Source organism: Salvelinus namaycush, chromosome 3 (genome assembly GCF_016432855.1).
Source record: "Salvelinus namaycush isolate Seneca chromosome 3, SaNama_1.0, whole genome shotgun sequence".
Taxonomy (NCBI): Eukaryota; Metazoa; Chordata; class Actinopteri; order Salmoniformes; family Salmonidae; genus Salvelinus; species Salvelinus namaycush.
In genome coordinates this window covers 96,043,585-96,069,656 of record NC_052309.1, presented here as the reverse complement: position 1 = coordinate 96,069,656, position 26,072 = coordinate 96,043,585, and the positions used below count along the sequence as shown (strand labels likewise).

The window sequence follows — 26,072 nt, the reverse complement described above, 5'->3', positions numbered from 1 at the left end:
AGCGAGAGAGAGAAAGAGATAGGGAGTGAGAGAGAGAGATAGAGGGGGTGAGAGAGAGAGGGAGAGAGAGAGAGAGGGAGAGAGAGAGGGAGTGAGTGAGACAGAAGGAGGGAGTGAGTGAGTGAGTGAGAGAGGGAGAGAAAGAGGGAGTGAGTGAGGCAGAAGGAGGGAGGGAGGGAGGGAGTGAGTGAGTGAGTGAGTGAGTGAGTGAGTGAGTGAGTGAGTGAGTGAGTGAGTGAGTGAGTGAGTGAGTGAGTGAGTGAGTGAGTGAGTGAGTGAGTGAGTGAGTGAGTGAGTGAGTGAGTGAGTGAGTGAGTGAGTGAGTGAGTGAGTGAGAGAGAGAGAGAGGGAGAGATAGAGAGAGAGAGGGATAAAGTGCTATTCTATTTCTCCATTGAATGACGGACTGAAACAAAAACAGAAAAGAAAGAGAAGGCAGAGTGTCCCTCAGACAACAATGTTACAGTCAGTAAGAGGAGGGAGATATGAGGAGGAAGCTGCTTCTATTGGGCTGTTGTCGGAGGATATTAGTTTGTGACAGTAGGGTATATTGAAATTATACTTCACTTGATTAGCAAGTACATGTCACGCCCTGACCGTAGATTGCTTTGTATGTTTCTATTTTTAGTTTGGTCAGGGTGTGATGTGGGTGGGTATTCTATGTTGTCATTCTATGTTGTATGTCTAGGGTGTTATATTTCTATGTGTTTGGCCTAGTATGGTTCTCAATCAGAGACAGGTGTCGATCGTTGTCTCCGATTGAGAATCATACTTAGGTAGCCTGTTTTCCCACTGTGTTTGTGGGTGGTTGTTTCCTGTTTAGTGTTTTTGTTTCACCTTTCAGGACTGTTCGTTGTCGTGTTTGTTGTTTTGTCTAGTGTTGCGTATTTCAGTAAATAATATGAACACTTACCACGCTGCACCTTGGTCCTCCTCTCCTTTCCCAGGCGACAAGCGTTACAGAACCACCCACCAAGAAAGGACCAAGCAGCGTGGTATCGAGAGGCAGCGATATCTGGAGAAATGGACATGGGAGGAGATATTGGACGGTAAGGGACCCTGGGCACAGGCTGGGGAATATCGCCGCCCCAAGGAAGAGCTGGAGGCAGCGAAAGCTGAGCGGCGGCGATATGAGGAGGTAGCACGGCAGCGCGACAGGCACGAGAGGCAGCCCCAAAACATTTTTTTTGGGGGGGGGGGAACACAGAGAGTGTGGCGGAGTCAGGTTGGAGACCTGAGCCCACTCCTCGTGCTTATCGCAAGCAGCGCGTTACTGGTTAGGCACCGTGTTATGCGGTTAAGCGCACGGTGTCGCCAGTATGCGCTCATAGCCCGGTGCGCTATAGGCCAGCCCCCCGCAAGTGTCATGCGAGTGTGGGCATCCAGCCAGGGCGTATTGTGCTGCCTCAGCGTGTCTGGTCTCCGGTACGCCGTTTCGGCCCAGGGTATCCTGCGCCGGCTCTGCGTGCTGTGTCTCCGGGGCGCTGGGAGGGTGCAGTGCGTCCTATGCCTGCGCTCCGCTCGTGCCGGGCTAAGGGAGAGGTACGAGTGGTATGCACCAGATCTCCAGTGCTCACCCACAGCCCGGTTCAACCTGTGCCTGCACTCTGGAGGGTCCGGGCTAGAGTAGTCATCCAGCCTGGGGGAGTGGTGCCAAGGCTGCGCACCAGAGCTCCAGTGCTCCATCACAGCCCGGTCCTTCCGGTGCCTCCTCCAAGTACCAGGCCTCCTGTAGGTCTCCCCAGCCTGGTGGGTTCTGTGGCAGCCCCACGCACCAGGCTGTCTCTCCGTCTCCTCCCTCCAGGTTCGCCCGTCAGTCAGGAGCTGCCAGAGCCGCCCATCAGTCAGGAGCTGCAAGAGCCGCCCGTCAGTCAGGAGCTGCCAGAGCCGCCCGTCAGTCAGGAGCTGCCAGAGCCGCCCGTCAGTCAGGAGCTGCCAGAGTCGCCCGTCAGTCAGGAGCTGCCAGAGTCGCCCGTCAGTCAGGAGCAGCCAGAGTCTCCCTCCTGTCCGGAGCAGCCAGAGTCTCCCTCCTGTCCGGAGCAGCCAGAGTCTCCCTCCTGTCCGGAGCAGCCAGAGTCTCCCTCCTGTCCGGAGCAGCCAGAGTCTCCCTCCTGTCCGGAGCAGCCAGAGTCTCCCTCCTGTCCGGGGCCTGCTGCGAGGGTCCCCGGTTCGGGGTTGGCGGTAAGGGTCCCCACTCCAGAGGCGCCACCTAAGTGGGCCAAGACTAAGGTGGAGCGGGGTCCATGTCCCGCACCAGAGCCGCCACCGCGGTGAAATGCCCACCCAGACCCTCCCCTATTGGTTCAGGTTTTGCGGCCGGAGTCCGCACCTTTGGGGGGGGGGGGGGGGTACTGTCACGCCCTGACCGTAGATTGCTTTGTATGTTTCTATTTTTAGTTTGGTCAGGGTGTGATGTGGGTGGGTATTCTATGTTGTCATTCTATGTTGTATGTCTAGGGTGTTATATTTCTATGTGTTTGGCCTAGTATGGTTCTCAATCAGAGACAGGTGTCGATCGTTGTCTCTGATTGAGAATCATACTTAGGTAGCCTGTTTTCCCACTGTGTTTGTGGGTGGATGTTTAGTGTTTTTGTTTCACCTTTCAGGACTGTTCGTTTGTCGTGTTTGTTGTTTTGTCTAGTGTTGCGTATTTCATTAAATAATATGAACACTTACCACGCTGCACCTTGGTCCTCCTCTCCTTTCCCAGATGACAAGCGTTACAGTACAATGCTTAAGGCGATATTAGCGTATAGGCTCACTGTCAACAAAGTTGAAGAAAGTGCAGTGTCAGTGACACAAATTACGATCAAATGAAAACATCTGTTTTCTCCATTCCATTATAAGTATAATTTGAAGATAAATACACAACGCAGAGCATGAGAGGACTAAAAACTAGAGTACTAATAGTCAATAGCAAATTGTAAATAGGAGGTGAATTTCAGTTCAACATCTGTTAGAATCTGTGGAATGTCACTCCTGAACTCAGATCGACGTGTGCCAGGTTTTCATTGGTCTGTACATTGAGTCGGGAGCAGAATACTGGTTATTTGGCCATTGGCCCAGTCGTTCTGCAAGGACATCTGATTGGTCAACCCCAGGATAGAGTGGGGGTTATAAATGGCATCCGGTTCCTTTGTTCAGTGGGGAAAAGCTGAGGACAGGGGAGACTGAACATCTGACTCCCAGCATAACATCTTGATTTGTCCTCTCTGAATAAACCTATTTTTCTCCCCCTAATTTGCTTTGGAGTTAGTGTTATTGAAGAATAACATCAATTGCCAACACCGTCATGAGTGTAGCAATTATTACAAAATGTTAAAAACAAATGATTTAAATGACTCTTTATACACATTTCCATTAGAACCATCAGAACTCAAAACTATGAAGCGGTCGGATATAAGCTTACCTCATGCTTCAGATCGATAGTGAAGTCAATCTTGACAGGGTCCTCTCTCACTTTGTTTGTGAGCCTGGCATATCAAATCACTGTCTATTAGAGTGTGTAGTTAGAACTGAATAGAAGTGTTATTACTTTCCCTAGACCACTTGGAATTTTGATGACAGAATGAAATAGACAGTTTAACCTCTACGGGATCGGTGTCGCTATACCGGGACGGTTGAGCTAATGTGCGCTAATATGAAAGCTTACATTCTTGTTCATCTAACAGCACAATTTACAGTAGCAATTACAGTGAAAAAATACCTTGCTATTGTTTGAGGAGAGTGCACAACAACAAAAACTTTTATCACAGCAACTGGTTTGATACATTCACCTCTGAAGGTAAATAATGTACTTACATTCAGTAATCTGGCTCTGATTTGTCATCCTGAGGGTCCCAGAGATAAAATGTAGCCTAGTTTTGTTTGATAAAGTCAATTTTTATATTTAAATGTAGGAACTGGGTTCTACAGTTTGAACCCTTGTATTCTCTGGCTCACAAGAGGGAGGTGAGGCTCTCCTCCGCCTACACCAGGGGTCCAGGACAGCATCGGAGTACGCTCTGGATTTCCGGACAGTGGCAGCGCACCCTGGCTGGAGCGACCAGTCCCTGTTGACGGCTTTCCGCAGGATGGCTGTCCTGCCCTAGTGGACTCAGGTGCTGCAGGCAATTTCCTAGGCCGGTCAGTGGCCTTATCATTACGCGTTCCTCTAGTCCCTTTACAACCCCCTATCCCAGTCTCTGCCCTAGACAACCGTCCCCTAGGAACAGGACTGGTGCGCTAGACCACGATTCCCATTTCCCTCACAGTTACTCACAACCACCATGAACGGATCACTTTCCTCATCTTAAACTCTCCTGCACAGTCAGGACCAGGACTTTTAGAAGACTCGTGCCACGTGCCTGCCCCCTCATCGCCCATGGGAAACCGTGGATTGATGGCAGCATTCGCGCAAAACTAAAAGCGCAAACCACTACTTTTAATAATGGCAAGGCAACTGGAAACATGACCGAACACAAAAATCTGGTTGAAAATCTGCCACCAAATCCAAACAGGAAGTGGAACTTCTCAGGTTTTTGCCTGCCATATGAGTTCTGTTATACTCACAGACATAATTCAAACCGTTTTAGAAACTTCAGAGTGTTTTCTATCCAATACTAATAATATGCAAATATTAGCAACTATGACTGAGGAGCAGGCCGTTCTTAGGGTTTGCCAACTACTACCGGAGGTTTATCTGGGCCTTTGGTCAGGTAGCGGCCCCCATTACCTCCTTGCTGAAGGAAGGACCGGTGCGACTGCAGTGGTCAGCTGGAGCGGACAGGGCTTTTAGTCACCTGAAGGCTCTGTTTACCTCGGCTGCTGGCTCATCCTGATCCCTCCTTGGCATTCATAGTAGAGGTGGACGCGTCCGAGGCTGGGATAGGAGCTGTGTTGTCTCAACGCTCGGGTACGCCACTAAAGCTCTGCCCCTGTGCTTTCTTTTCGAAGAAGCTCAGCCCGGCGGAGCGAAACTATGATGTGGGGGACCGGGAGCTGTTGGCTGTTGTCGGGGCTCTGAAGGCGTGGAGACATTGGCTTGAGGGGGCTAGACACCCTTTCCTCATTTGGACTGACCACCGCAATCTGGAGTACATCCGGGCGGCGAGGAGACCAAACCCTCGCCAGGCGAGGTGGGCCATGTTTTTCACCCGCTTTGTTTTCACCCTATCATACAGACCAGGTTCCCAGAACGTGAAGGAAGACGTGCTGTCCCGGATGTATGACACAGAGGAGCAGTCCACGGATCCCACTCCCATAATTCCGGCTTCTTGCCTGGTGGCACCGGTGGTATGGGAGATGGACGCGGACATCGAGCGGGCGTCACGTACAGAGCCCACTCCCGCACAGTGTCCAGTTGGGCATCTGTACGTTCCGTCTGATGTCCGCGATCATTTGATCTGTTGGGCCCACACGTCACCCTCCTCTGGTCATCCGGACATCGGTCGGACAGTGCGCTGTCTCAGTGGGAAGTACTGGTGGCCCACGTTAGCCAAGGACGTGAGGGTTTATGTTTCCTCCTGCTCGGTGTGCGCCCAGTGCAAGGCACCTAGACACCTGCCCAGAGGGAAATTACAACCCCTACCCGTTCCACAACAGCCGTGGTCACACCTATCGGTGGATTTCGTGACGGATCTTCCCCCGTCACGGGGTAACACCACAATCCTGGTCATTGTGGATCGGTTTTCAAAGTCCTACCATCTCCTTCAATTTGCCCGGTCTCCCTACGGCCCTACAGACTGCGGAGGCCCTGTTCACCCACGTATTCTGGCACTACGGGGTGCCTGAGGATATAGTTTCTGATCGGGGTCACCAATTCACGTCTAAAGTCTGGAGGGCATTTATGGAATGCCTGGGGGTCTCGGTCAGCCTCACCTCAGGTTTTCACCCCGAGAGTAACGGGCAGGTGGAGAGAGTTAACCAGGATGTGGGTAGGTTTCTGGGGAGTGGGGTGGGGGTCGGGGGAGTGGGCGGTTCTCATTCCTTGGGCGGAGATGGCCCAAAACTCCCTCCGCCACTCCTGCACTAACCTATCACCTGTTCAGTTTGTGCTGGGTTATCAGCCGTTTCTGGCACCGTGGCATCAGAGCCAGATCGAGGTTCCTGCGGTGGATGAATGGTTTCGGCACTCGGAGGAAACATGGGACGCTGCCCATGTGTGTCTACAACGGGCCATCAGGCGGCAGAAGACGAGTGCCGACCGCCATCGCAGTGAGGCCCCGGTGTATGCACCGGGGGACCGGGTCTGGCTATCGACCCGAAACCTGCCCCTTCGCCTGCCCTGCCGGAAGTTGGGTCCGCGGTTTGTGGGGCCATTTAAAGTCCTGAGGAGACTGAACGAGGTTTGTTATAAGTTACAACTCCCACCTGATTACCGTATTAACCCCTCGTTCCATGTGTCTCTCCTCAGGCTGGTGGTGGCTGTTCCGCTCCAGCAGTCTGAGGTGCGGGAGGTTCCTCCGCCCCCTCTGGACATCGAGGGGGTCCCGGCGTATACGGTGCGAGCCATCATGGACTCAAGGCGTCGGGCGAGAGGCCTCCAGTACCTCGTGGAGTGGGAGGGGTACGGTCCGGAAGGGAGATGCTGGGTGCCGGTGGAGGACATCCTGGATTCGTCCTTAATGCAGGAATTTCACCGTCTCCATCCGGATCGCCCTGCGTCTCGTCCTCCGGATTGTCCCCGAGGCCGGTGTTCGGCGGTCGACGTCACCGGCTTTCTAGGCACCACCGATCCATGTTTCATTTTAGTTTTGTTTTGTCTTCATTATACTCACCTGGTTTTCATTCCATAATCAGTGTTCCTTATTTAACCCTCTGGCTTCCCCTTTTGTTTTGTGCGTGATTGTTTTTGTCAAGTGGTTCCGTGTACGTGATCTGGATGTTTTATGTTCATCCTTGTTGTATTATTGTTGAATTTGAGTAAATATCGTGGCTTTACTCATACCTGTGTCCTGCGCCTGACTGCGCCTAATTCCATTCACCTAGAACATTGACACACATTTTGTTGTGTTAGATCATTAGCTAGATCCCCAATGTAATATTTTAACGAGTTAGCATCTATTGATGCTTGTTACGTCCCAAAAAACAAATCTGTACTTCTCACAGAAACCCCTTCATGTTACAACCCCCCCCCCCCCCCCCCCCCCCCAATTGACACAACATTTGCTCATCTAAAAAAAGTAATGTCTCATCACAGTTGAAGTCACTCCCCCCCCCAAAATAATATTGAGGTAGGGTGGCGTTTTACCCAAAGTTACCGTACAGTTGACCCATTTTACATTTAGCCCCACTCTCCGCTATACACTCATGGGGAATTGCAGGGTGGTAACGTTTTTAACCAGGACTTTGCTAAAAGGTTTTTAGGAGTTGAGAAATAAATAAAGTAGGAATTGAAAGCTGGGATCACCCTCTTTTTAACATTGGCCATTAAAACTGCTGTTTTGTTGTGCATTGACTGCTTGTCAGAATGCATGTTTCCCTCCCTATGGCACTCGTAACTTGAATACGCCTTCAGAGGAATATTTATCTTGCATAGAACACACAACAACAAGCCGATTGTCACTCCCTGACCGTAGAGAGCCTTTTAATGTCTCTATTTGGTTTGGTCAGAGTGTGATTTGGGGTGGGCATTCTTTGTATTGTGTTTCTATGATTTTCTATTTCTATGTTTTGGCCAGGTATGGTTCTTAATCAGGGACAGCTGTCTATCGTTGTCTCTGATTGGGAACCATACTTAGGTATCCTTTTTTCCCACCTGTCTTTGTGGGAAGTTAACTTTGTTTGATGGCACATTGCCTTAAGCCTCACGGTTTGTTTTGGTATTGTTTATTGTTTTGTTGGAAACATCTACTATTAAAAGTATGTACGCTTACCACGCTGCACCTTGTTCCTCTTCTTACGACAGCCGTGACAGAACTTCCCACCACCAAAGGACCAAGCAGCGTGGTAAGAAGGAGGACTGGACATGGGAGGACATTTTAAATGGCAAGGGATTCTGGACGTGGGAGGAGATCCTGGCCGGGAAGGATCGCCTGCCCTGGGAGAAGGTAGAAGCAGAGAGGAAGGCGAAGGCAGCAGCTAAAGCGGAGCGGCAACGTTATGAGGGAACATGGCTTGCAAGGAAGCCCGGGCTAGGGTGAGCATCCAGCCAGGACGGATTGTGCCAGCCCTGCTCTCCAGACCTCCAGGGCGTCTCCTCGGGACAGGATATCCTGCGCCGGCTCTGCGCACTGTGTCTCCAGTGCGTCTGCACAGCCCAGTGTGTCCTGTGCCTGCGCCCCGCACGTGCCGGGCCAAAGTCACCATCCAGCCAGGACGGGTTGTGCAGGCTCTTAGCTCGAGACCTCCAGTGCGCCTCCACGGCCCAGTGTATCCGGTGCCTCGGCCAAGGACAAGGCCTCCTGTATGTCTCCCCAGCCTGGTGAGTCCTGTGCCTCGGCCAAGAACTAATCCTCCTGTATGTCTCCCCAGCCTGGTGAGTCCTGTGCCTGCTCCCAGAGCCAGGCCTCCTGTGTGTCTCTCCACTCCAGTGATGATCCATGGCAAGAAACCTCCAATGATGATCCATGGCACGAAGCCTCCAGGGATGATCCATGGCACAAAGCCTCCAGTGATGATCCATGTCACGAAGCCTCCAGTGATGATCCATGGCAAGAAGCCTCCAGAGGTGAGACATGGCACGAAGCCTCCAACGAAGGCCTCCAGTCCGGAGCCTCCAGCGACGGCCTCCAGTCCGGGGCCCACAACGAGGGTCGCCAGTCCGGGGCCCGCAGCAACGAGGGTGCCCATTCCGGGGCCTGCAGCAACGAGGGTGCCCAGTCCGGGGCCCACAACGAGGGTGCCCAGTCCGGGGGCGGCGGCGAGGTCCCCCACACCAGAGGCGTCACCAAAGCGGGGTGAGCCAGAGGTGTAGCGGGTTCTGCGTCCCGCACCTGAGCCGCCACCGCGGATGGATGCCCACCCAGACCATCCCCTATAGGTTCAGGTTTTGCGGCCGGAGTCCGCACCTTTGGGGGTACTGTCACACATTGCCTTAAGCTTCACGGTTTGTTTTGGTATTGTTTATTGTTTTGTTGGCGACATCTACTATTAATAGTATGTACGCTCACCACGCTGCACCTTGTTCCTCTTCTTATGACAGCCGTGACACCGACTAGGTAAACAGATCAACTATTCTACTATGGGGTTGGCCGATTTTTGTATTCAGAACACAAAAAGTAAATGTGGACTGTTCGAGTATTTTCAAAGTGTGCCTCTACATAAATATTTTTGGGCAATGATTTTGCAGTGACGAAGCACCACAGTTAATGACTGCAGCTGAAACACTGTTACTTAGTAAACTGACCACTGAGTGTCTTATTGTAATCTTTACTGTTAAATGACTGCAGCTGAAACACTGTTACTTAGTAACCTGACCACTGAGTGTCTTATTGTAATCATTTACTGTTAATTCTTGTGAATAGGGGGGCGCTGTTTTCACTTTGGAAAAAATCGTGCCCAAATTAAACGGCCTCGTACTCTGTTCTAGATCATACAATATGCATATTATTATTACTATTGGATAGAAAACACTCTGAAGTTTCTAAAACTGTTTGAATTATATCTGTGAGTAAAACAGAACTCAATTGGCAGCAAACTTCCATACAGGAAGTGAAAAATCTGAAAACGAGGCTCTGTGTCAGGGCCTGCCTATTCAACTGGCTTTTATTTATGGATCTGTATGCACTTCATACGCCGTCCACTAGATGTCAACAGGCAGTAGAAGGTTGAATGGGGTGTCTAGCTTGATGTGAGGCCGAATAAGAGCTTTTGGAGTGGCAGGTCCGGTCTTTTGTCAGTTTTCGACGGCGCGTGAGGGAGCTCCACATTGTCTTCTGAAAAGTGTTCGGTATACACGGCGAATTGCTCCGGCTCTGATTTTATTTGATACATATGAGAAAATCATCATAAAGTAGGATTTTTCACCCGAGTTTGACCAGTTTATTCAACGTTTATTGGGAACTTTGGAATTTTTCGTTCCATGCGCTAAGAGTTGATGGGCATGTTCGCGCCACAATGCTAGCCAAAGTTCCCAATTCGACAGAAGAAATGGACATTCTAAAACCAAACAACGATTTATTCTGGAAATAGGAGTCCTTGCACAACATTCTGATGGAAGATCAGCAAAAGTAGGAGAATATTTATGATGTTATTTCGTATTTTTGTGGTAAATGTTGGCTCCAACACGGTGAGAATAGGTGAGCGCTGTCTCACAATAATGCATTTTGTATGTTGTAGTAAAGTTATTTAAAAAAATCTAACACAGCGGCTGCATTAAGAACCAGTGTATCTTTCATTTGCCATACAAGTCTTTTTATGTCAAGTTTATGATGAGTTCTTTGATTAGATTAGGTGACTGTCCAAAATATCTCCGGAGATTTTGGTGAATTGTTGCTACGTATTCACAATGTATAACCACGATTTGCAGCTCTAAATATGCACATTTTCGAACAAAACATAAGTGTATTGTATAACATGATGTTATAAGACTGTCATCTGATGAAGTTGTCCAAAGGTTAGTGATTAATTTTATCTCTATTTGTCGGTTTTGTGAAAGCTATCTTTACGGTGAATAAATGGCGTTGTGTGTTTGGCTATTGTGGTGAGCTAATAGAAATATATATTGTGTTTTCGCTGTAAAACACTTAAAAAAATCGGAAATATTGGCTGGATTCACAAGATGTTTATCTTTCATTTGCTGTACACCATGTATTTTTCATAAATGTTTTATGATGAGTATTTATTTATTTCACGTTGATCTCTGTAATTATTCTGGCTGCTTTGGTGCTATTTGTGATGGTGGCTGCAATGTAAAACTACGATTTATACCTCAAATATGCACATTTTCGAACAAAACATAAATGTATTGTATAACATGATGTTATAAGACTGTCATCTGATGAAGTTGTTCAAGGTTAGTGATTAATTTTATCTCTATTTCTGGGTTTTGTGAAAGCTACCTATGCGGTGGAAACATGGTGAAAACATGCCGTTGTGTGTTTGGCTATTGTGGTTAGCTAATATAAATACATATTGTGTTTTCGCTGTAAAACATTTTAAAAATCGGAAATGATGGCTGGATTCACAAGATGTTTATCTTTCATTTGCTGTATTGGACTTGTGATTTCATGAAATTATATTATATGATATCCCTGTCGCGTTAGGCTAGGCTATGCTAGTCAGATTTTTTGATGAGGATGCTCCCGGATCCGGGAAGGGTATCAATGAAAGGTTAAATGACTGCAGCAGAAACACTGTTACCTAGTAAACTGACCACTGAGTGTCTTATTGTAATCCTTTACTGTTAAATGACTGCAGCTGAAACACTGTTACCTAGTAAACTGACCACTGAGTGTGTTATTAACCTGTTGAGGACAGAGGGCACTGTTTTCACTTTGGGGGAAAATCGTGCCCAATTTAAACGGCCTCGTACTCAATTCTTGCTCGTACAATATGCATATTATTATTACTATTGGATAGAAAACACTCTCTAGTTTCTAAAACCGTTTGAATTATATCTGTGAGTAAAACAGAACTCCTTTTGCAACAAACTTCCTGACAGGAAGTGGAAAATCTGAAATCGATGCACTGTTCCAGGGCCTGCCTATTAATGTCCTTGATATTTATTAGTATAGATGCACTTCATACTTCTTCCACTAGATGTCGACAGGCAGTGAGAGAAGAAATGGAGTGTGTAACTTGATCTGGGGTCGAATAATAGCTCTCGGCATGACGTGTCACCAGTTTCCTGTTTTCTGGAGAGCGCGAAGGGACCTGGATTTGCCTTCTGATAAGCTGTCGTTATGGACGACTAATATTTCCGGCTTTGATTTTATTTGATACATGTGACAATATCATCGTAAAGTATGTTTTTTCAATATAGTTTTATTAGATTATTGAAATTTATTCGGGACGTTAGGCGTGTTGCGTTGTGTGCCTTTGTTCAGGAAGGAGAGCTTAGCGCCACTTTGCTAGCTTTCCGTGCTAATTGACTGGAGAAGAGGACATTCTAAATCCAAACAACGATTGTTCCCGACAAAGGACCCCTTGTACAACATTCTGATGAAAGATCATCAAAAGTAGGACCCATTTTATGATGCTATTTCATATATCTGTCGAACATGTTGTACTAGTCGTTTGCGCCCAAATTTTGGGTACTCTCTCGCTATACCTAAGCTGGATGTCGTAATGAAGTTATTTTTAGAATTCTAACACTGCGATTGCATTAAGAACTAGTGTATCTATCATTTCCTATACAACATGTATTTTCTAGTAACGTTTATGAAGAGTTATTTGGTCAGAATAGTTGGAGTGTCATAAAAATATCCGCACATTCTGGGAAAAAGATGCTACGTTAGCACAATGTATAACCACTGATTTCAGCTATAAATATGCACATTTTCGAACAAACCATAAGTGTATGTATAACCTGATGTTATAGGACTGTCATCTGATGAAGGTTTATGAAGGTTAGTGAAAATTAATATCTTTTGCTGGTTTATTCCCTATCGCTAACGTGCCTATTGCTATCGCTAACTAACGTGCCTTGATGAATGAATGCGGTAGTGTGGTAGGCTATTGTAGTAAGCTAATATAATGCTATATTGTGTTTTCGCTGTAAAACACTTAAAAAATCGGAAATATTGGCTGGATTCACAAGATGTTTGTCTTTAATTTGCTGTACACCATCGATTTTTCAGAAATGTTTTATGATGAGTATTTAGGTATTTGACGTTGGTGTCTGTAATTACTCTGGCTGCTTCGGTTCTATTTCTGACGGTAGCTGTAATGGTAGCTGCAATGTAAAACTGATTTATACCTCAAATATGCACATTTTTCGAACAAAACATAGATTTATTGTATAACATGTTATAAGACTGTCATCTGATGAAGTTGTTTCTTGGTTAGTTTGGTTGGTTCTTGGTTAGTTAGGTTGGCTTTGTGCATGCTACCTGTGCTGTGAAAAATGTCTGTCCTTTTTTGTATTTGGTGGTGAGCTAACATAAATATATGTGGTGTTTTCGCTGTAAAACATTAAAAAAATCGGACATGTTGACTGGATTCACAAGATGTGTATCTTTCATTTGCTGTATTGGACTTGTTAATGTGTGAAAGTTAAATATTTCTAAAAAATATCTTTTGAATTTCGCGCTCTGCCTTTTCAGTGGAATGTGGGAGGAGTTCCGCTAGCGGAACGCCGGAGCCAGACAGGTTAAAAACCTCTGACTGCAACACTTCTGCTTCTTGACTGAAAGAGGGACAAGCCATTAATCAGATGTGTCAGTTCAAGTGAGTCAGTGATTATTGATTACAATGAGATAAAGGATCATTCAAAGACATTGTCTGAACATCATCATCATCACCAAGTCAACACTGCATCACATGGATATTGCTCAAATGGACCAGACACCAACAGCAGAATATGATGCTATACTATATACTGTTACTTCATAGAGAGGAACTCTAGAAAAACAAGAGATGTTTGTAGTGAGAGTGAAGCTCTGTCTGAATGGGATGTTTCAGTTCCTGTCCTCTCAGTAGAGAGAGTGAAGCTCTGTCTGAATGGGATGTTTCAGTTCCTGTCCTCTCAGTAGAGAGAGTGAAGCTCTGTCTGAATGGGATGTTTCAGTTCCTGTCCTCTCAGTAGAGAGAGTGAAGCTCTGTCTGAATGGGATGTTTCAGTTCCTGTCCTCTCAGTAGAGAGTGAAGCTCTGTCTGAATGGGATGTTTCAGTTCCTGTCCTCTCAGTAGAGAGAGTGAAGCTCTGTCTGAATGGGATGTTTCAGTTCCTGTCCTCTCAGTAGAGGGAGTGAAGCTCTGTCTGAATGGGATGTTTCAGTTCCTGTCCTCTCAGTAGAGAGAGTGAAGCTCTGTCTGAATGGGATGTTTCAGTTCCTGTCCTCTCAGTAGAGAGAGTGAAGCTCTGTCTGAATGGGATGTTTCAGTTCCTGTCCTCTCAGTAGAGAGAGTGAAGCTCTGTCTGAATGGGATGTTTCAGTTCCTGTCCTCTCAGTAGAGAGAGTGAAGCTCTGTCTGAATGGGATGTTTCAGTTCCTGTCCTCTCAGTAGAGAGAGTGAAGCTCTGTCTGAATGGGATGTTTCAGTTCCTGTCCTCTCAGTAGAGAGAGTGAAGCTCTGTCTGAATGGGATGTTTCAGTTCCTGTCCTCTCAGTAGAGAGAGTGAAGCTCTGTCTGAATGGGATGTTTCAGTTCCTGTCCTCTCAGTAGAGAGAGTGAAGCTGTCTAAATGGGATGTTTCAGTTCCTGTCCTCTCAGTAGTGAGAGTGAGGAGGTTATTGTACGGCCGTGTATACAAACTGATTCACTGTGGCATCATCAAACTTCCGGCGCCGACCGAGATGGCCGCCTCGCTTCGCGTTCCTTGGAAAATATGCAGTATTTTGTTTTTTTATGTGTTATTCCTTACATTGGTACCCCAGGTAATCTTAGGTTTCATTACATACAGTCGGGAGGAACTACTGAATATAAGAGCAACGTCAACTCACCACCGTTACAACCAGGAATACGACTTTCCCGAAACGGATCCAGTGTTTTGCCTTCCACCCAATACAATGGATCTGATCCCAGCCGGCGACCCTATGCGACGCCGTAAAAGGGGAAAACGTAGCGGTCTCCTGGTCAGGCTTCGGAGACGGGCACATCGCGCTCCACTCCCTAGCATACTACTCGCCAATGTCCAGTCTCTTGACAATAAGGTTGATGAAATCAGAGCAAGGGTAACATTCCAGAGAGACATCAGAGATTGTAACGTTCTCTGCTTCACGGAAACATGGCTAACTCAAGTGACGCTAACGGAGTCGGTGCAGCCAGCTGCTTTCTTCACGCATCGCGCCGACAGAAACATACATCTTTCTGGTAAGAAGAGGGGCGGGGGTGTATGCCTTATGATTAACGAGACGTGGTGTGATCATAACAACATACAGGAACTCAAGTCATTCTGTTCACCCGATCTAGAATTCCTCACAATCAAATGTTGACCTCATTATCTACCAAGGGAATTCTCTTCGATTATAATCACAGCCGTATATATTCCCCCCCAAGCAGACACATCGATGGCCCTGAACAAACTTTATCTGACTCTTTGTAAACTGGAAACCACACACCCTGAGGCTGCATTCATCGTAGCTGGGGATTTCAACAAGGCTAATCTGAAAACAAAACTCCCTAAATTCTATCAGCATATCGATTGTGCTACCAGGGCTGGTAAAACCTTGGATCATTGTTATACTAACTTCCGCGACGCATATAAGGCCCTCCCCCGCCCACCTTTCGGAAAAGCTGACCACGACTCCATTTTGTTGCTTCCAGCCTACAAACAGAAACTAAAACAGCAAGCTCCCGCGCGCAGGTCTGTTCAACGCTGGTCCGACCAATCTGATTCCACGCTTCAAGACTGCTTCGATCACGCGGATTGGAATATGTTCCGCATTGCGTCCAACAACAACATTGACAAATACGCTGATTCGGTGAGCGAGTTCATTAGAAAGTGCATTGACGATGTCGTACCCACAGCAACGATTAAAACATTCCCAAACCAGAAACCGTGGATTGATGGCAGCATTCGCGTGAAACTGAAAGCGCGAACCACTGCTTTTAACCAGGGCAAGGTGACCGGAAACATGACCGAATACAAACAGTGTAGCTATTCTCTCCGCAAGGCAATCAAACTAGCTAAGTCCCAGTATAGAGACAAAATAGAGTCGCAATTCAACAGCTCAGACACAAGAGGTATGTGGCAGGGTCTACAGTCAATCACGGATTACAAAAAGAAAACCAGCCCCGTCGCGGACCAGGATGTCTTGCTCCCAGACAGGCTAAATAACTTTTTTGCACGCTTTGAGGACAATACAGTGCCACTGACACAGCCCGCTACCAAAACCTGCGGGCTCTCCTTCACTGCAGCCGAGGTGAGTAAAACATTTAAACGTGTTAACCCTCGCAAGGCTGCAGGCCCAGACGGCATTCCCAGCCGCGTCCTCAGAGCATGCGCAGACCAGCTGGCTGGTGTGTTTACGGACATATTCAATCAATCCTTATCCCAGTCTGCTGTCCCCACATGCTTCAAGAGGGCCACCATTGTTCCTGTTCCCAAGAAAGCTAAGGTAACTGAGCTAAACGACTACCGCCCCGTAGCACTCACTTCCGTCATCATGAAGTGCTTTGAGAGACTAGTTAAGGACCATATCACCTCCACCCTACCGGACACCCTAGACCCACTGCAATTTGCTTACCGACCCAATAGGTCCACAGACGACGCAATCGCAACCACACTGCACACTGCCCTAACCCATCTGGACAAGAGGAATACCTATGTGAGAATGCTGTTCATCGACTACAGCTCAGCATTTAACACCATAGTACCCTCCAAACTCGTCATCAAGCTCGAGACCCTGGGTCTCGACCCCGCCCTGTGCAACTGGGTCCTGGACTTCCTGACGGGCCGCCCCCAGGTGGTGAGGGTAGGTAACAACATCTCCACCCCGCTGATCCTCAACACTGGGGCCCCACAAGGGTGCGTTCTGAGCCCTCTCCTGTACTCCCTGTTCACCCACGACTGCGTGGCCATGCACGCCTCCAACTCAATCATCAAGTTTGCGGATGACACTACAGTGGTAGGCTTGATTACCAACAACGACGAGACGGCCTACAGGGAGGAGGTGAGGGCCCTCGGAGTGTGGTGTCAGGAAAATAACCTCACACTCAACGTCAACAAAACAAAGGAGATGATTGTGGACTTCAGGAAACAGCAGAGGGAGCACCCCCCTATCCACATCGACGGGACAGTAGTGGAGAAGGTGGAAAGTTTTAAGTTCCTCGGTGTACACATCACGGACAAACTGAATTGGTCCACCCACACAGACAGCGTTGTGAAGAAGGCGCAGCAGCGCCTCTTCAACCTCAGGAGGCTGAAGAAATTCGGCTTGTCACCAAAAGCACTCACAAACCTCTACAGATGCACAATCGAGAGCATCCTGTCGGCTGTATCACCGCCTGGTACGGCAACTGCTCCGCCCACAACCGTAAGGCTCTCCAGAGGGTAGTGAGGTCTGCACAACGCATCACCGGGGGCAAACTACCTGCCCTCCAGGACACCTACACCACCCGATGTCACAGGAAGGCCATAAAGATCATCAAGGACAACAACCACCCAAGCCACTGCCTGTTCACGCCGCTATCATCCAGAAGGCGAGGTCAGTACAGGTGCATCAAAGCAGGGACCGAGAGACTGAAAAACAGCTTCTATCTCAAGGCCATCAGACTGTTAAACAGCCACCACTAACATTTAGCGGCCGCTGCCAACATACTGACTCAACTCCAGCCACTTTAATAATAGGAATTGATGGAAATTATGTAAAAATGTACCACTAGCCACTTTAAACAATGCCACTTAATATAATGTTTACATACCCTACATTACTCATCTCATATGTATATGTATATACTGTACTCTATATCATCTACTGCATCTTGCCATCTTTATGTAATACATGTATCACTAGCCACTTTAAACTATGCCACTTTATGTTTACATACCCTACATTACTCATCTCATATGTATATACTGTACTCTATACATCTACTGCATCTTGCCTATGCCGTTCTGTACCATCACTCATTCATATATCTTTATGTACATATTCTTTATCCCTTTACACTTGTGTGTATAAGGTAGTAGTTGTGGAATTGTTAGGTTAGATTACTTGTTGGTTATTACTGCATTGTCGGAACTAGAAGCACAAGCATTTCGCTACACTCGCATTAACATCTGCTAACCATGTGTATGTGACAAATAAAATTTGATTTGATTTGGTATTCGGACCAGGAACCAAGCTCATTGTTACTGGTGAGTACCCTTCTAATGTTTTAATCTACAGAATAGGTTTTGTTTCTACTATAGTGTTGGTCAGATATATATATATATATATATATTTTTTTTTTTTTAAATGTTTGTTTAATAAAATGTCATTTAAATTCACTGATTTAATATTTTGCACCTGCTTTAATCCTGTCTCGTATGTTGTTTGTAAATGACTTATGAAACAGTTTGATGACAGTGTGAATGTCTCTGGTTGGTCTGCTCTGTTCATGTTTAATCATTAATATCTTGTGTTTCTGTTGTCTGTATAACTCAATGTAAAGGAGATATTTCATCTCAAAGTGTTTTATCATGAATATCTTGTGTTTCTGTTGTTTATATAACTCAATGTAAAGGAGATCTTTCATCTCAAAGTGTTTAATCATTCATATCTTGTGTTTCTGTTGTCTGTATAACTCAATGTAAAGGAGATCTTTCATCTCCAGAAATTTTATCCAGCTCAATTCTTAGACAAATATATATATTTTTTAATCCCATTTCCTTGTGAATTATTTGTATTTTACAGTTAAAATGTCCACATTTCGTTCAGCTTTTAGCATTTTAGTCTTCCAGAGCTGTGATGTAATATTATAAATAATGTATTAATAAATTGCTCTGTCTCTCATTTTAAAACCTTAACACCGTATGATTCCTTCTATCAGTATCATTGTAAACATCATGAAGAGCAGTTCTCTATATAATTGCTCTTAATGCAGGGTGTATTGGTAATGATACCCACATGTACTGAAATATAAACTGTTATCCATTGTGTTTTCTTCTCATCCCATCCGTTGACTACTTTCTACAGATGGAGATCTTGCTACACCTGCTGTGACTCTGTTCCCTCCATCCACTGAAGACCTCAAGTCCAGCAGAGCAACACTGGTGTGTCTGACTAGTAACCTGTCTCAGAAGTCCAAGGGGTTGGCAGATGTCAGCTGGATGTCTAACAGTGAATCAGTGACAGAAGATGTTTCTACCAGCCCTGCTGAGCAGCAACCAGACAAAACCTTCAAGATCAGCAGCTATCTGACCATTCAGACTGCAGAGTGGGATAAGGGCGTGGTTGTCGTGTCTTTACTATCATTAAATTGAAGACTTATAGTTTTTATCAAAGATTCTCTGTAATTAGTTATTACGCGTTCAACTGATTAATAACGTAACTAATTAACTAGGAAGTTGGGGCACCAAGGAAAAATATTCAGATTACAAAGTTATCATTACCTAAAATAACTTTTCAGATATTTTATCTGATCAATTAGTCTTCGAATTAATTAATTATTTACTTTACCTCACGTTAGTCTCATTCCAAACGTCGTAAATTGTTGGTTATCTGCACGAACCCAGTCTTCACTATGAGTCATCCATACATCAATTGTCTTAAATCATTTATTTATTACTAACTAAGTAATTCACAGAAATGCATAAACAAACAAACAAACAAATTAAATGTGGTTACAACAAATGATAGGAGAATCGGCCCTAGTGGGCTAAACCGGCATGGCGGCTTGTTAGACAAGAGGGGGAGTGGGGGTCGACTAAGAAGTCACTACAAAGTGATAACTATAACAATTGAGATGCTAATCCTTTGCACATGAACGCTCACTCATTCGGGAACAATTGCAATCAATATATATATATTTACGCTTAGTGTGTCGTCTTGATCGCTGGTGAAAAGTTTGTTTCTGTTGGAGAGTTTCGTCCTCTCTCTCCCTCTCTCTGTCGTGGTTATTGTGGATAGTTCAGAGTGACATTCGTTATAGAATGGATGTTTCGGCGGTTGTCGTTCTTCGCGTTCAATGATACCGAATTCCTAGATGTAGACTAGTAATCAATATCAAAGACTTGTTCTTATTCTGTCGGTATCGATAGTCTAAGAGTTTAACCACGTGGTATGGTTAAAAGATTCAGCAATGGTCTGCAACCTTCTTCCACTCCTAATGGAGAAAAACATGGTCTAGTGATAATTTCTCAAAGTTGGGTTTTTATTCAGAATTGCAGAAAGGGGCTGTCCCAGGATGTCTGACCCTAACTGGGCTCAGGGGCGGTCCTCTGATTTAGTTCAAATCAAAAGTGATTAAATTTTTCTTCATTAAACAGTCCAAAAATCATATTGCACAATTATACAAACAGTATCATACTCACTCATTCATCTTATACAACAATTAGATGTAAACCTCATATCTGAGGCTATTATATAAACAGCGGTATGGTAATGTAGCCACACAGTCTCCCGTGAGTTTCCCAAGTTGTGACAAACGGACCAGTTCATTGCTGGAATCTTCACCGATCTTTTATACTTTTCCCGGAACATGAAATTTGTTCGTACCTCAAGTTCTGTGAGGTGGAAGAAATCCCTTTGTTCTCTATGAAAGTGTACCCTCTGCTATACTGTGTGTCCATGAGGAGATTCTCAGGAATTTACGACGTCTCTCTGACCACAGCAACCTAGTTGAAGGAGGAAAGGGGAAGGCAGGGAGTGGCAGGGAGAGGGGGATGGGGCTTGCTGTACCCAAACAGGCAACGTCATGACATGGTGTTCACATGTAAAGTGTCGTTGGGGTCAACATTCTCTGAGAAAGAGATCAGAAAGACTAGTTGTAGTCTGTAAATCAATAGTTTCAGACAATCAATACAACTGGTAGTTCGTTATAGCTTCACAGCGAGTGAAGCTGTTATTTTGTTAGAACGTTTTAGTGATGTTTTGATCCTTGCTTTGCTGTTAAATATAGAAGTTAAAATCTTAACATGGATGATATTGGGCTGAAGTCTGAATGCAGCAGTGAATAGTATGACAATAACCAATGTAATGTCAAATAGTTGTTGAGGGTTGTTTCTCATGACAAGTTACTATTGATGCATTCACTGTACCAGCATCATGTTCTCTAAAACATAACATCTGAAATACTGTCATGATGACTAGGTCTCTCTACTATTGTGAAATGAGTTGAATTACTAATGATTAATAGAGGAATAGTTAGAGCTTTGTTGTATTGTAGATATTAAATAAAGAACATTCTAAAGAACAAGTGTTTGTATTTGAGCATGTTGATGAGCATCAGTGTTAGCAGCACTAAATGAGGGTGAATCTGGATAATGACTGTTTAAATTGAACCAAGACAGAGGAGCCCAGAATCCTTACCTGGTTTATTATCATAAGAAGGATTCTGACCAACCAGTGATGACCTAACAGTTGACTGTAGCCTTACATTGAAGAGCCTGTGGTTAATATGATGGAAATGTAGGCAGAATTTTTCACAGCACTGAATGAGGTGGAATCTGGAAACTATTGAACCAAGATAGAGGGTGGAGGGATGTGGAGTGGAACTATGGACACTTAGAGACACAGAGGAGGGAGAGAAAGTTACAGAAGTTAGGCGGAGAGAAAGAGAAGCATCCAGGTATTTCAGACTAAAACACCGGCCTCCATTTTAACTGAGGATGCAGGAATGACAGGTCAATGTTTAGAGAGTTTGAAGCTGTCATTATTACATGGTTTAAACTGTTCTCTAGTATTAATATTAGATGTTGGACTCAGTATCATTTCAGCATGAATTACAACTGTATAAGTCTGGTCTTCACTTAGTCTCCAATTGGCATCAATCCATGACTAAGTAAACACTCAATGAGGTCCTTTATCTACTTCCCCAGAGTCAGATGAAGATCGCACAATGACTGGAAGTCTATGGGAAACGCTAGTTAACATTGACTGACTAAACTAACTAACTTCCTTCAAACTGGACACAGAGAAATACAAATGGTATGAACAAGTCCATCTGACTCTGGGGAAGTATATAAAGGGCCTCATTGCCAAAATTAGAAGGGATGGTAAAGTATCCCCTTAAGTGGAAGTTAGAATTGGTCCAACATATAGAGGGTCATGTCATGCTGTGTTTCATATTCTGCATCAGTGATCAGAACAGAGGCTGCAGTTCTATCAACGTACAGCAGAGGAGGACATACAACCACCAATAATGACTGAGGAAAGATCTACATGTACTTTACAACAGGAACAGCTGTCTGTAGACCACTGGTTTCAGTCCCACCCAAAGACCAGCTGATAGTTTCATGTCTACTATCTCTAGTTATCAGAGTCATTCACCAGGGACGTGTTCTCGCTCTGACACTGAGTTACAGGCAGTGATGTGTTGCTCCCTTTCTCCCCCTTTCTCCCCCAGGACACCTGCTTCCCCTCCTCCCCTTATTTATAGCTTCATGTAAATTAAGAGGTTGTTTTATCTCCTCTCAGAACTGTGTGTGTGGGGGGAGAGGACAAAAACTGAGACTATGTCCCTAATTGCACTCTATTCCCTTTACAGTGCACTACTTATGACAAAGTCTCATTGGGTTCTGGTCAACAGTAGTCCACTATAAAAGGATTAGGGAGACATTTGGGACTAAAATTGAGTACCTCATCATTATGTTGGTCCTGTGTAGAACTAGTATAGGATATTAAACTACAGTTATGGTTTGATGGAGGTAGAATATGAGTCAGTGATGAAGACAGGTCCTCATGTAGAGCAATGAGAGTAGCTGGTGATTGGTTAACTGTAGAGGTCCCTCCCTCTAGTCCTCCCTGTCTGTCTCCTTATAGTTGGGTCCTGCAGCCTCTCCTCTCCTCACACTCCAACCCTGCTCATCTCTCAGCTGGACAGTAAGGGCCGTTCACACCACACACTGACAACATGCTGGGGACACTCTGCACTCTCATCACTGCCCTAACATGTAAGGAATTTACTGTTTGTTCATTCTGAATCTAAAAACAATGCCAATGAAGTTTTACATTCATGTATGATTAATTGTCTTAATAAATGGTGTGTTTAATTCCCACAGATGTCAGTTGCCAGAAAGCAGTGACACAGACACCTTCAGTACTGACTGTCAGTACAAAGGGGACTGCTACTTTTTACTGTGACATTACCAAAGATGAAGGCAATTATGTAAGCTGGTATAAGCAGGTTCCAGGAGGAGCTCCTCAGTATGTGTTAAGGTTTTACTACACAAATGACTCTCCTGATGAATATGGATCTGGTTTCTCCTCTGATCGTTTCACATCTAAAGCCACGTCTGATAAGGATTATCAGTTTATAATCAGTAATGTGGAGGAGACAGACTCAGCAGTGTATTACTGTCAGACTCAGAATGACTCTCCTTATGCGCAAGTATCACAGTGATATACACCATGACAAAAACCTCCCACCAAACACACTCACTTCTGCTTTCAGATGTTCTGAATATAGACACTAACTGAATGTCAAGTCATCCTGAACCAGTGTGTCTGCAGTAGGAGAACATTCCATGCTTGTGTTTTACACAAAACCCTTCACACATTTACTAGAATGTTGTCATTAACAATTACACCTAGTTGTCACAAAGCATGAATGATAAAGTGATATTCCAGAAGGTTCAGTCCTAACAGAAGACTCCATGTATCAGACAACCTCCATGATAGTCAGTCCCCTGGTTTACAGTAGAGACGTATTACATCAGTCATTTAGTGATGTACTGTTAGTTCAGAACCCCACTATCAGGTCCAGATAATATTATTATAATGTTATTATCTATATTATGACATGCTGATTTTAAGGAAACTTACCAACATAACTCAAATGAAACCAAATACTGCTCTTTTCAGTGTAACCAAAATGATCCCATATGGTTGTTGTTAGTCCAATATAAAATATTGATATTTTTGATTGTTGAATAGTTACAGTAATTTAAATTTATTAAATGTCCATCATACAGAAGTTGATAGGGTGAGATATAGAGGCCCCTCCCTCTGGTCCTCCCTGGTTTGGTGATAGGTTAACTACAGAGGCCCCTTCCCAGTGGTCCTCCCTGTCTGTCTCCTTATAGGTGGGTCCTGCAGCCTCTCCTCTCCTCACACTCCAACCCTGCTCATCTCTCAGCTGGACAGGTCGTTCACACCACACACTGACAACATGCTGGGGACACTCTGCACTCTCATCACTGCTCTAACATGTAAGAAGTCTGACTTCCCGGAGGTTTTACTTCCTGGTTTATTGATAATGAGTCTGTATGTTTCTCTTCACTACATGTCATCTTATTATTTCCCAGGTGTCCAGTGGTGTGACTGTGGTGACACAGAAGCCAATTGTTGTAACGGTGAGGAAAGGAGAGACGGCCACTCTGGACTGTAACCTGGGGACTGTGATAATAGAGACGGGCACTCTGGACTGTAACCTGGGGACTGTTGATAATAGAGACGGCCACTCTGGACTGTAACCTGGGTCTGTTGATAATAGAGACGGCCACTCTGGACTATAACCTGGGGACTGTTGATAATAGAGACGGGCACTCTGGACTGTAACCTGGGGACTGTTGATAGTAGAGACGGCCACTCTGGACTGTAACCTGGGGACTGTTGATAATAGAGACGGGCACTCTGGACTGTAACCTGGGGACTGTTGATAATAGAGACGGGCACTCTGGACTGTAACCTGGGGACTGTTGATAATAGAGACGGCCACTCTGGACTGTAACCTGGGGACTGTTGATAATAGAGACGGGCACTCTGGACTGTAACCTGGGGACTGTTGATAATAGAGACGTGCACTCTGGACTGTAACCTGGGGACTGTTGATAATAGAGACGGGCACTCTGGACTGTAACCTGGGGACTGTTGATAATAGAGACGGGCACTCTGGACTGTAACCTGGGGACTGTTGATAATAGAGACGGGCACTCTGGACTGTAACCTGGGGACTGTTGATAATAGAGACGGCCACTCTGGACTGTAACCTGGGGACTATTGATAATAGAGACGGGCACTCTGGACTGTAACCTGGGGACTGTTGATATTAGACACGGCCACTCTGGACTGTAACCTGGGGACTGTTGACTGATAGAGACGGCCACTCTGGACTGTAACCTGGGGACTGTTGATAATAGAGACGGGCACTCTGGACTGTAACCTGGGGACTGTTGATAATAGAGACGGCACTCTGGACTGTAACCTGGGGACTATTGATAATAGAGACGGGCACTCTGGACTGTAACCTGGGGACTGTTGATATTAGACACGGCCACTCTGGACTGTAACCTGGGGACTGTTGATAATAGAGACGGCCACTCTGGACTGTAACCTGGGGACTGTTTGATAGTAGAGACGGCCACTCTGGACTGTAACCTGGGGACTGTTGATAGTAGAGACGGCCACTCTGGACTGTAACCTGGGGACTGTTGATAATAGAGACGGCCCACTCTGGACTGTAACCTGGGGACTGTTTGATAATAGAGAAGGCCACTCTGGACAATAACCTGGGACTGTTGATAATAGAGACGGCCACTCTGGACTGTAACCTGGTGACTGTTGATAATAGAGACGGCCACTCTGGACTGTAACCTGGGGACTGTTGATAATAGAGATGGCCACTATGGACTGTAACCTGGGGACTGTTGATAATAGAGACGGCCACTATGGACTGTAACCTGGGGACTGTTGATAATAGAGACGGCCACTCTGGACTGTAACCTGGGGACTGTTGATAATAGAGACGGCCACTATGGACTGTAACCTGGGGACTGTTGATGATAGAGACGGCCACTCTGGACTGTAACCTGGGACTGTTGATGATAGAGACGGCCACTCTGGACTGTAACCTGGGACTGTTGATAATAGAGACGGCCACTCTGGACTGTAACCTGGGGACTGTTGATAATAGAGACGGCCACTCTGGACTGTAACCTGGGACTGTTGATGATAGAGATGGCCACTCTGGACTGTAACCTGGGAACTGTTGATAATAGAGACGGCCACTATGGACTGTAACCTGGGGACTGTTGATGATAGAGATGGCCACTCTGGACTGTAACCTGGTGACTGTTGATGATAGAGATGGCCACTCTGGACTGTAACCTGGGTACTGTTGATAATAGAGACGGCCACTCTGGACTGTAACCTGGGAACTGTTGATAATAGAGTGGCCACTATGGATGTAACCTGGGACTGTTGATAATAGAGACGGCCACTCTGGACTGTAACCTGGGGACTGTTGATGATAGAGATGGCCACTCTGGACTGTAACCTGGGGACTGTTGATGATAGAGACGGCCACTCTGGACTGTAACCTGGGGACTGTTGATGATAGAGACGGCCACTCTGGACTGTAACCTGGGGACTGTTGATGATAGAGATGGCCACTCTGGACTA

General features: G+C 45.7%; 1 gene segment (V, D, J or C); it reads left to right on the top strand.

Moving 5' to 3' along the window:
• The first annotated feature begins 457 nt into the window (after positions 1 to 457).
• On the top strand, positions 458 to 19,020 carry LOC120044140. The segment is given in 3 exon segments: positions 458 to 465; positions 982 to 1,049; positions 18,708 to 19,020. Coding segments are annotated over 3 exon segments (363 nt in total).
• Positions 19,021 to 26,072: the final 7,052 nt, after the last annotated feature.